General features: G+C 29.5%; 1 protein-coding gene across 3 annotated transcripts; it reads right to left on the bottom strand.

Moving 5' to 3' along the window:
- Positions 1–751: 751 nt before the first annotated feature.
- On the bottom strand, positions 752–11870 carry Nurf-38 (Inorganic pyrophosphatase Nurf-38). 3 transcript variants are annotated; one of them, XM_072905923.1, is made up of 10 exons: positions 11784–11870; positions 11362–11638; positions 10551–10789; positions 9803–9889; positions 9655–9718; positions 9494–9556; positions 5274–5484; positions 2131–2240; positions 1401–1475; positions 752–1306 (listed from the first exon to the last, which is right to left on the bottom strand). In XM_072905923.1, the coding sequence occupies exons 2-9, from the start codon at positions 11615–11617 to the stop codon at positions 1441–1443; spliced, it is 1065 nt and encodes a 354-aa protein (XP_072762024.1). In that variant the 5' UTR covers positions 11618–11638; positions 11784–11870; the 3' UTR covers positions 752–1306; positions 1401–1440. The 3 variants fall into 3 exon arrangements, with proteins under 3 accessions (XP_072762024.1, XP_072762026.1, XP_072762025.1); XM_072905925.1 differs by having other exon boundaries at positions 11362–11606; positions 11784–11865; XM_072905924.1 differs by lacking the exon at positions 1401–1475 and having other exon boundaries at positions 11784–11868.
- Between the last annotated feature and the right edge of the window lie 477 nt (positions 11871–12347).

Below are 12347 nucleotides of genomic sequence, written 5' to 3'. Positions count from 1 at the left end.
CTAAATGCATTTCCTCCTCCCACCGTTGGTAAAAAAAAAAAAAAAGGACTTTTCTATTCGGTTTGACCTCCTCTATCTGCCCTTAAGCTATGGGGCGATCGTGACCGGACATCCTGTACATATATATATATATATATATATATATACAGGGTGTCTCATAACTAACGAGCCAACGCTCGTGAGCGGGTAGAGCGGGTTAAATGGAATAGAAAAGTCCTGTATCATTTTGCGATTTTCAGAATAATTATTGAGAAATTAATTTACAAAGATCAGCAAATCCAACACGAGTATTAGCCTGCCGCAAAAAAAGATTGCGAGAAGGACGGCCCTAAGGACGGTCGCTAAGTGCGCGCGACATAAATAGGTGTCATTGCCTCGCGGTTACCAAAGGCATAGACGAGAAGCGTTGATAAGAACAATAGATTAGCGATTATTATTTAGCGACCGGCCTAGCAGTGGGTCGTCCTTCTCGCCATCTTTTTTGCGGCGGGCTGATACTCGCGTTGGATTTGCCGATCTTTGTAAATTAATTTCTCAATAATTGTTCTGAAAATCGCAAAATGGTACAGGACTTTTCTATTCCATTTAACCCGCTCTACCCGCTCACGAGCGTTGGCTCGTTAGTTATGAGACACTCTGTATATATATATATATATATATATATATAGAGAGAGAGAGAGAGAGAGAGAAGAATAATAAAATATAAAATGTATATGTATGCATGTGTATATGGAAATAATATATAACTATATTCAGAGGTCAATGTTGTTTATTGTATTTTTAACAAATTACTGGACAAATACTGAAGAGGAAACAAACCGTACTTTTTCACGTTTTGTTTAAACAAAATTAAACTGTATCACAACCTATAATAAGATTATATTTGTTTTGTATATATAATTTAAATGTACTATATATGGATGCAGTATTATAAGAAAAGAAATATATGTGCGAAGCATATTTGAAAAAGTTTATAGTTCAATATTTTTATACACAATTTATCTAAAAATACGTTACTCACACATTTAAGACATCATTAAAAAACTATAAGAAAAAATAATAAATAAAAAATTATTCTTTTGTTATAATATCGCATATATATATCAAATATTGTTTAAATGCTTTAGAATTATATTTGTATATAATGTCGATAATGTATTATCGGAAAACATGAAAATGATAAAGAGGAAATAAACTCCACGTTGAATGTGCACAAAATAGATGCTGACTTCGATATAGTTGATCATGTATAAACAAAGATGTCCACCTTATCTTCATTTAAGATGTATATAATGCCATTTATCGACTGAAATCATACATTACAACATTGCAGTAATTAAAATGTAAAAACAAATAAAACTTTTAATTGTAACATAAAATTATCAGTAATGTTACATAACTTGAATATTAATTAAATCCTTCTGTGCATTATAACTTCCATTACAATTTGGGATGTATAAAATAACATTTGTCAACTATAAATAAATTATAGCATTATAAATATAAAATACAAATCATTACATTATACATATAAAATTTATACAGGGTGTCTCGTAACTAACAAGCCAACGCTCGTGAGCGAGTAGAGCGGGTTAAATGGAATAGAAAAGTCCTGTACCATTTTGCGATTTTCAGAATAATTATTGAGAAATTAATTTACAAAGATCGGCAAATCCGGCGCGAGTATCAGCCTGTCGCAAAAAAGATGGCGAGAAGGACGGCCCTATGGACAGTCGCTAAGCGCGCGCAGCGTAAATAGGCACCATTGCCTCGCGGTTATCAGGGGCATAGACGAGAAGCGTTGATAAGAACAATAGATTAGCAATTATTATTTAGCGACCGGCCTAGCGGTGGGTCGTCCTTCTCGTCATTTTTTTTGCGGCGGGCTGATACTCGCGCCGGATTTGTCGATCTTTGTAAATTAATTTCTCAATAATTATTCTGAAAATCGCAAAATGGTACAGGACTTTTCTATTCCATTTAACCCGCTCTACCCGCTCACGAGCGTTGGCTCGTTAGTTATGAAACACCCTGTATAAAATTTATAAGTAAATAAAAAAATAATTTTAATTTATCTAAAATAAATTTTTTTATATATTTGTTATATATTATACTATTTACATAACTCACCTATCGGTTCTACAGATTGAGGTTCTATTGGTTCAAATTCTTTTCCTAAAACTTCTTTAGCAGCTTCTGGGGTAATCTTAAAAGAACTATCTTCCACTGTTACATTAGAACTGTAAAATATATAAACACATATATGTATATATGCATATATAAATGGCTCAGATGCCAAGTGATGTAAGTCCAAAACTCGATTTTGAGTTGTTAGAAGATTTAAGGTAGACAATGTGACTTATCATAACTATATTGAATTCATCTGTTTTGAAGGTCAATCAGATTATACAGAGTGGCCGGTAATTCGTAAAAAATCTCTCGTATACAGATAGAGCAGGCAATCAAACTGAACAAAAAAATTCTGTATCGATTTTCGGAATAATTATTGAGAAATTAATTAAAAAATATCGACCAATTCACGTCAATATATTAGCGCTCTACGAAAAGACACCCCGCTGTCAGGCGGTCGATAGGAGCATAGCTAAAAAAGACAGTCCACTGTTACACGGTTACTATGCGTGCGACTAGCAACCGCGTAACAGCGGGCTGGCTTTTCTCGCCACGTGCTAATTCTCAAACGAATTGGTCCATACTTTTTAATTAATTTCTCAATAATTATTCTGAAAATCGCAAAACGATACAGAATTTTTTTGCTCAGTTTGATCTGCTCTATCTGTACACGAGAGATTTTTTACGAATTATCGGACACCCTGTGTATGTGTATATGTATGCATGCATACATGTATATATGTATGTATGTATGCATGTATATGTATATGTATGCATGCGTGCGTTTGAATTTACTGAATAATTTACCGAAAACGAATTCGACTGAATTTGAAAAGATTTATATTTCTATTAGATTTTTGGATTTGTAAACATTAATAATATGTTTTGTTTTTAATTAAGTATAACTAAATATAATATTTTGCTTATACATTAGTCTCGATCAATCTCTATAAATATATTATGATGGTATATTCTATATTCAGAGAATACACCGACATACATATATTATTTTGACCGAGATATATATATTATATATATATATATATATATAAATCTTTTCAAGTTCAGTCGAGATATATGTGTGTATATATAGGATAGGCCATTTTTATCTTTCCACTGAAATACCTCAGAATCCATAAGTTTTAGACAAAAATGTTTCAGACAAAAGTTGTATGATTTCGAGGGGGGTCATAAGATGATACCATTTGTTTGACCTTGAAGAGTCATTTGAAGGTCACGTGAAGATCATCTCAATTTTTTTAATGGAACACCCTATATATTATTGCATATTCTTGTAGCTGACTTCGAGAGTTTTCCAAAACACTATAATCAAATATTTTTTCGTGAAGTACTTTTCAAGTTATGATGCTTCAAAGTTGCAATATTTTAACATAAAATACAAAATATCTTGTAAAATATTCATTTTTTTATTATCTTACCCTAATACTTTTATGCACAGAATAATGGGACAAATCAATTAACGTAATTAAAACACATAATTATGTTAAAGTAAAAAAATGTGTAACTGCTAGTTGCAAATTCAGATTTCTCTTGAAGATAACTATGTGTTTTAATTACGCCAATTGATTTGTCTCATTATTCTGTGCATAAAAGTATTAGAGTAAGATAATCGAAAAATGAATATTTTACGAGATATCTTGTATTTTATATAAAAATATTGCAACCTTGAAGCCTTATAACTCGAAAAGTATTTAATGAAAAAATATTTTATTATAGTGTTTTGAAAAACTTTTGAGGTAAGCTACAAGAATATGTAATGAAAAATAGTAGATTCCAATTAAGAAATTAAAGATGTCAACTTTTGTCTGAAACATTTTTGTCTAAAACTTATGAATTCTGAGATATTTCAGTGGAAAGATTAAAATGGCTTATCCTGTGTGTATATATATATATATATATATATACAGGGTGGACCATTTTAATCCATCCAGTCGAATATCTCGAAAACCAAGCCCGGGAGAGAAAAATGTTTCAGACAAAAATTGTATGGTTTCGAGGGGGCCATAAGATGGTACCATTGGTTTGACCTTAAAAAGTCATTTGAAGGTCACGTGAAGGTCACTTCAAGTTTTTTAAATGGAACACCCTATATATTTTTACATATTCTTGTAGCTCATCTCGAGAGCTTTCCAAAACACTTATGACAAAGTATTTTTCATTAAGTATTTTTTGAGTTATAAGGCTTCAAAGTTGCAGTATTTTGACATAAAATACAAAATATCTCGTAAAATATTCATTTTTTGATTATCTTACTCTAATACTTTTATGCACAAAATAATGAGACGAATCAATTGGTGTAAAGAAAACACATAATTATGTTAAAGTAAAAATGTGTTAGTTGCAAATTCAGATTTTTACTTTAACTATGTGTTATAATTATGTGTTTCAATTATATTCAACTTTTTAAGGTCAAACCAATGGTACCATCTTATGGCCCCCTCGAAACCATACAACTTTTGTCTGAAACATTTTTCTCTCCCGGGCTTGGTTTTCAAGATATTCGACTGGATGGATTAAAATGGTCCACCTTGTATATGTACACAGGGTGTCCCATAAAGATTGAATCAACGTTCGTGAGCAGCTAGAGCGCATTAAACTGAACAGAAAAGTCCTTTACCATTTTACAATTTTTGCAATATTTATTGAAATATTAATTAAAAAAGATTGGCGAATAAGCGCGCGCTTTAGACCATGGGCCGTACTCTCTAGGCGTTTCAGCGGCGAGTGTCACGCGGATTGCATGGCAACGAAAAACAACCATACTTTTCGTTGCTGTGCAACCCGCGTGACACTTCGTCGCTGGAACGCCTAGAGTGTACGGCCCATGGTCTAGCCGTGAAAAGCGCGCGCTCATTCGCTGAGCATTTTAATGTGCTCTATCTGCTCACTAACGTTAATTCAATCTTTATGGGACACCCTGTATATACATATCATTTTAAATCCTTTTTCTTTTTAATTTCAGTTTTTTCGAGAATAAAATCTCGTATGTCAAAATTTTATTTTACGTTTTTGACTTATCTTTATGCAAAAAATTGCGTCATTCGCAACTATACTAAGAGTACTTATTGCCATATATAAGGCATAATTAAAAAAAAATTAAATTAACTTGTAAAGATACGAACCATATTATTCCAGTTGAAGCTTCTTGTTTTATTAAATTTTGCCAATGTTGATGCACTTCATCAATAATGTGCAGTGCAAATTCTCGAGGTTTTGCTTCACCATTAAATGCAAATTGATTTTCTGGCTTTCCATCTGGAATTTTATATATTTTAAACCATTCAATTGTGGCTTTTAATAAACCTGGACAATGTTTCTCGACATCGCTTATATCTGTAACAAATTTTATTAGAAATTAAATTAGATAAGTGACATAAAATTTGTAATTTTATTTAAATTTTCTACATAATTAAAAAATTATAATTATTTTTATAAGAAACTAAAAAAATAAAAAAATTTATTAATTAATAAAATAATATTATTATGCACTCTAATTATATTATTTATACCATGTCCAAAATTATTAGTCATCCTAAAATTTTTCTTATTTTTTAGTATGTATGTAAAAATAATAGAACACCATTAATTTTAAATAATTAATTATGTAAAGTGTAGTAAGCCTTAAACCGTAAGGAATTGACCAATCACAGTTGAATGTAAGAAGAATACTCAAATATAATTAGTTATTTCTACACCTATTGTAGATCCAGTCTAATAGTTGTTTGAACGATGCCTTGCTACATTTCATCTATTTAGCAATTTAAACTTTAGATCCTTGCAAATGCAACAATAAAATTTAGACTTGGTTATTCTTACTAAGTTTAGAGTATTTTAACATTTTGAAATGCTAATTTGAACAAATGAAATTAGAATAATGGAAAAAATAGAACAATAGAGTAAACAGAATTTAAACCATGGTATAAAAAATAATGTACAAAGTTTCTAAACAGCAAAAAAATTTAACACACATATGCTTTGTTAATTTAAGACGGACTACAACCAATAATTTAAAAATACGTTTTATAAACACAATTAAAAATAAGTTTCGAGAAAATATATACACATTACTCTTAACTAGTTTTAACCACTTTTAAAAAATCATTAAAATAAAAAAACTTGTTACATTTTTTACAAATATGCTAAAAAATAGGATTCTCAATAATTTTGAACATGCCCCCCTCCCTCCCTCCCTCCCTCTCTCCCTCCCTCTCTCACCCTTCCTCCCCCCTCCCTCTCTTTCTCTCTCCCCTCCCCCTCCCCCCCTCTCTCTCTCTCTCTCTCTCTCTCTCTCGTGTCTCATTTTAAATTGAACATGTTAACTCAGAATCTAAGTGTTATCAAACAAAATGACTTTCACAAAAGATTTTAAAATTAAAAATTTTTATTTAAAACAAAACATATATAACCATGATTTGAGCAGAGAGTAAACATATACTATGATACTTTTCAAGATCGGCTGGAACTTTCTAAAATTGAATTTCTATTTTTTTATTGTACATTTTTATAGCTGATATCAAAGAGTTTTCCAAATAGTATAAGTAAACTCTTTGATCAAGAACTTCTCGAGTTATAAATCTTCAAAATTTAAGTATCATAAATTAACATTAGCTTATTTAAGTTATATTACGTGGAGATTTAGGCCGGTTTGGATTTATACTTCTTATATATGTGATAATCTTTATTCTCAATTTAATATCGTTATCATATATTCTTTAAAATCCTACAACTTTTGTCTAAACCTTTCTTTCGATAATGAATAATTCCAAATTATTAGAGTTTAATTAGTGTTTAATTTAAAATAACATAAATAAATACACACACACACACGCACATGCATACGCACACTGGAAACTCTTAATAGTATAGTGTACGGGGCTCTGCTGCACTTTTGCGAGTTTACCACCTCTACTGTAGAGCTCAAGGCCGTGACAATGTATATGTATCGTTTCGCTCACACAAAGAAGTTTTTACTTATTAATAAAAGATATGTAAAAGACAATACATGAATACGCTCGAATACGACGATTGAACTATGTAATATCACGAGACACATGAGTATACATGCTTTTTACGCAAGAGAGTACTGCGTCTGCAGCTTTATGTAACCTATTCGCTGCTGGGCCGTTATCCTTACTCATGTTATAAAGGTCGGACTTGGTGCGGATGAAAAGAATGTATTGCACTTTTTCGAGTCTTATTATTGAGAGTTTCCAGTGTATATACAGAGTGTCTGGTAATAATTGCCCGACCTTTCATAGGCAGATAAAGTAGGTCAAACCGAATAGAAAAGTCCTTTATCATTTTGCGGTTTTCACAATAATTAATAAAAAATTAATTTACAAAATCAACTAATTTGCGTGAATAAGTGTGTGGCGAGAAGAGACAGTCCAATGTTACCCGGTTACCAAGCAAAATAAATAATAATTGAATGCTTGATTATTAGTCCCAAACACAGATTTCTAAATATTTATATTAGACTGTTAACTTTGATACTAAAGATAATGCAAAGGCAATCATCATATGTCGGCAGAATATGCAGGTTGCGTAAGAGGAAAAAATATATATAGGGTGTAATAGAGCGCCCGTATCAGGCGTTTTTTTCAAAACGATTTGTTATAGCAATTTGGGGAAAAAATTTTTATGATAAAAGCCTCAATGAAGAATCGAATGGTAATATTTGCGTTTCCCGGAAAAGCCGGAAAATCGGAAAAATGGGCATGAACTTTATTATTTCAAATAGAAAGGAGGCTCAATGTATCATTGGATAGAATTTTTAAAAAGAAACAACTTTTATGGAAAAATTTTTTTAATCCGTCCAACTATTAAAAAACTGCAAATACAGTCGGACCTCTTATCCTACGACCCTCTTATGTTACGAAACCTCTTATCCTATGACAAAAAATTCTCTCATGTTATGACCGCGAAAGGGGAATTATACCCCCACTCTCAAATTTTTGTCGTAAGATCAGAGGTTTAAGAGGAAGATTCCGAAGCGAAAATGTCGTAGGGTAAGAGGTCCGACTGTAATTTTTATTCGCAAATGCTCGAATTCCTTCCATTGACTTCCAAAGAAAACATAAACATTGTAACTCGTGTTACGATGTTTACTTTTCTTGTTTCTTCAAGGACAATGTAATTTAATCTTATTCTAAGTTTATGTTGTGAACATCACATTAAATTCCACATCAAATTTTATTTCACACAATGCGAAATCTCACTTTGAAATGAAGAGGAATCACTCGACCCCTCTTTCAATTTGAAATAATTAAGTTCATACCCATTTTTTCGATTTCCCGGCTTTTCCGGAAAACGCAAATGTTACCATTCGATTCTTCACTGCGGGTTTTGTCATAAAAATTTTTCCCTAACTTATTACAACAATCGTTTTGAAAAAAAAAACGCCTGATAGGAGTGCTCTGTTATAACCTGTGTATATATACATATATATATATATGTATATATATATAGGTTATAACAGAGCACTCGTATCAGGCGTTTTTTTTTAATATATATATATATATATGTATATATATATATATATATATATATATATATATACATATATATATACATACATATACACACACACATACAGGGTGTCCCATGTATTATCCTTTTTACTTCTGAAAGGTAAGATCGAATAAAAAATATGTTCAGACAAAAGTTGTTTGGCTCGAAGAGAGAAGAAACAGGAATATTATTTTAACCTTGAATTTTACATGCCAAAATTAACTTAGTTTTTTTAAATGAGATCACACTAATATTTTTATATAAATTGGTTCCTCGCAATATTTGGCGTAAAAAGTTGTGAAAAAAATCACTAAAAATTGAATAATTTACATTTTTATCTTTTATTTTAACATAATTTTACATAAACTATGAAATACCTTCTAAAATATTTATTTTTTGATTATCTTACTTCAATACTTTTATGCACAGGAAAATAAGAAAAATCAATTAATGTAAAGAAAATATGTAGTTGTTTTTAAGAAAAAGTATGAATTTGCAACGAGCAATTACATATAGTCGCATATAATTGTTGATCTATTTGCTTTAGTTTGATAGATAATAAGTGATTATTTATAAATACTGGGACACCTTGTATATATTATGATGTAATATAAATATAAATTATATATGTAATATACATAATAAATATATCAATTATACATATATATATATATACATATATATATACATATATATATATACATATATATATATATATATACATATATATATACATATATATATACATATATAACAATTGTTATATACATATATATATATATATATATGTATATAGATTAAAATATGTGCATGTGTGTATGTATATATTTACCATTCACTTGATTTGCCAAAGGATCATTAACATCAATTGCAATAATCTTCCAATCAGTTTCACCTAAAATAAACATTTTTATAATAAAATATATATATATATATATATATACTACAATAACTTTGTAAATTGTTTTAATATCTTATATATAGTTTATTTACCTTCATCAATGAGTGCTACTGTTCCAAGAATTTTTACTTTCAATACTTCACCTCGCTTTGCAATCTATATAAATGCAAATATCTTTTTCAATATTTATTATGTGGTCAATAAGATTATGCAAAATGCATTATTAGAATTATTTCTTACCCTATAGCCTATTTCAAGAACGTCAATAGGATCATTGTCACCTTTGCAGCCTGTTGCTTCATCCAAAACTTCAGGATTTTCCCATGTCTGTTAATTATACATAGTATCAGCAGTATTATATTTTATAAAAAAATAATTAATTTTATAATAACTAATTTAAAAATTAATACTAACAATAACTTTTATCAAATTGTAAATTACATATTCTTCTTTAAAACTAGCGATAATAATGTTAACTAATAAATAAAATAGTAGTAAGACTAGTAATAAGAATATTACAAGTAATCCAACAAATTGACAAAAATAACGACCTTGAATATATGCACATATATATATATAAATATAGATAATATAAACATAAGCCCATATGTATGCAAAATATATATGGAACATGATAAAAGATTACATATAGAGATATACTTATTGTAAGTAAATGCAATTGCTCATATTTTTTTATATTATCATATTTATTATTATTGTTATAATTTTGACAAATAATAAATATAAGCAAGAATATTATTTAAAAAATATAACATTCACCTAACGTAACATTCTGTTAAATTAAGAACTATAATCTTTCCATTTAAATTTGTTCCCAATTATATTTTCCAATTTGCTCCTAAGCTAATTTTTTTATATAATTATATACAAATGAATATTATTAACATTTTATTACAAATATTTAAAATATTTAATATATACATTATATATATTATATATAGTAATATATTATTTTTTATATATCTACCTGTGGCAAAGCTCCATAATTCCATATGTATCCATGATGAGGAAAGCAATTAGCAACAAATCTTAATTTATCATTTTTAACATCTTGTTTAATAGGGTTCAAAGTTTCTTCCAGACAAATCTCCATTTTAGCATTAGTCCATCTAGGTATTTCAACAATCATATTCATGATTTTATTCTTTTCATCAGCATAAAGTGGAATGTCATGCATAGGTGAGATTGGTATTCCCAGATCATTTTCTGTATATAAGAAAAATATGTTGTAGAAGAAAGATATATTGCTAATATTAACATTAATGTACATGTTTTTATATATACATATAAATATCTCAAATTTTTAATAAACAAAAAATAATATATGCCTTAGAAAAATATGTAAACAAATTCCTTGTTCTTTCCTATTGTACTTTTATATAAATTATATGTGATACAGTAATACCAAAAATATTAATGATTAGCCGCCAAAAATCAGAATTTCTAAATGCTTTCTATTTACAAAATTAACATTCTAATACTATAAAAATGAACAAACTTGGAACTCCTGATCAGACTGTTACAAAATATATGAATTTAAATCCCTTTAATTAATTAACGTTAAAAAATATACGAAACTTAACACACAATTACATGTGACATTCGCAAATTCAACGAATCAATTAGATTATATAATATACATTGAAAATATTAATGGCATATTGCATGCAAACGTGCGGTCTTGACCTCGACCTTATGAAGATTATATCTAGTTTTCATCACCGACTTCCGTGATTGTCAATAATAATCAAATTACATCAATTATTATATCTACTCACTGAAAAATATCCTGTAGTCCGTGCTGTTAAGCGCACCTCTCTCAACAGTTGTGTACATATTTTGGAGAAGTTTTACAAACGTACCGAATCGATTCAACGCCGGTCCGCCGATTGCTATGTATCGCGACGGAATAATGAGTTTCTGTAAACCTTGGTAACGTAACATATGCAACGTTACTAGGGACATTCTGCCATCTATCGTTGATGCTGTGTCAACACCGCAAAGTATTATATCACTACGTTCCCTGTGGACCATATAGCCAGAAACACGTAAATTCTGTAATCATAATTTTAGCTGTAATCGTAAAAATCAACCAATAACGAGCGTCCATTGATGGCGTCTCAACGGTGACGCCATCAATGGACGCTCGTTATTGATTGATTTTTACGATTACAGCTAAAATTATGATTACGGAATTTACGTGTTTCTGGCTTAAGTCTATGCTCCACAAGGATCGATCCAGAGAGAAACCTGAGAGCGGCCATGCCGGTGTTTTTTCTAAAATGCTTTCTACATGTTTTGCAGCAGCGCCATTGCATCCACTTTTAAGAATTGGAAACACTTAGCCGCATCCACTTTTCGATACTGTCGGTCAAACTTCTCATTTGGTTTATGTCTTTGCTACATCCACTTTTCGACAATGATGGTAAACTTATCGTTTGGTTCAAATCCGTGTTATATCCATAAATTATAGATAAGAAATTTCATATATATGAATTAATTAATATATTTTATTAGTTATTGCGTAATTTTATTAGTAATTGCGTGCAATATTTTTATATACTACAAATAACATATTATATTATTATTGAAATATTTTTATGTAGCCATATTAATAAGCAATCGCGCGATGAACAATTGCTTGTATACATATTCGTACATGTATAAATACCCATACACACAATATATATGTATATATATGTATATATACATATATATATATATATATACATAATATATATATATATATATATATATATATATA

Source organism: Anoplolepis gracilipes, chromosome 14 (assembly GCF_047496725.1).
Source record: "Anoplolepis gracilipes chromosome 14, ASM4749672v1, whole genome shotgun sequence".
NCBI lineage: Eukaryota > Metazoa > Arthropoda > Insecta > Hymenoptera > Formicidae > Anoplolepis > Anoplolepis gracilipes.
This window is presented reverse-complemented; position numbering and strand designations above follow the sequence as displayed.

Bases quoted from the DNA above. Each gene is read 5' to 3' on its own strand.
- Nurf-38 (XM_072905923.1), bottom strand. From the start codon at position 11,617: ATGGTCCACAGGGAACGTAGTGATATAATACTTTGCGGTGTTGACACA. The intron at 9,719-9,802 runs GTAAGAAATAAT...GCATTTATATAG, and splicing joins TTCTTGAAATAGGCTATAGG to ATTGCAAAGCGAGGTGAAGT. The intron at 2,241-5,273 runs GTTCGTATCTTT...TATATTTTACAG, and splicing joins GCTTCAACTGGAATAATATG to TTCTAATGTAACAGTGGAAG.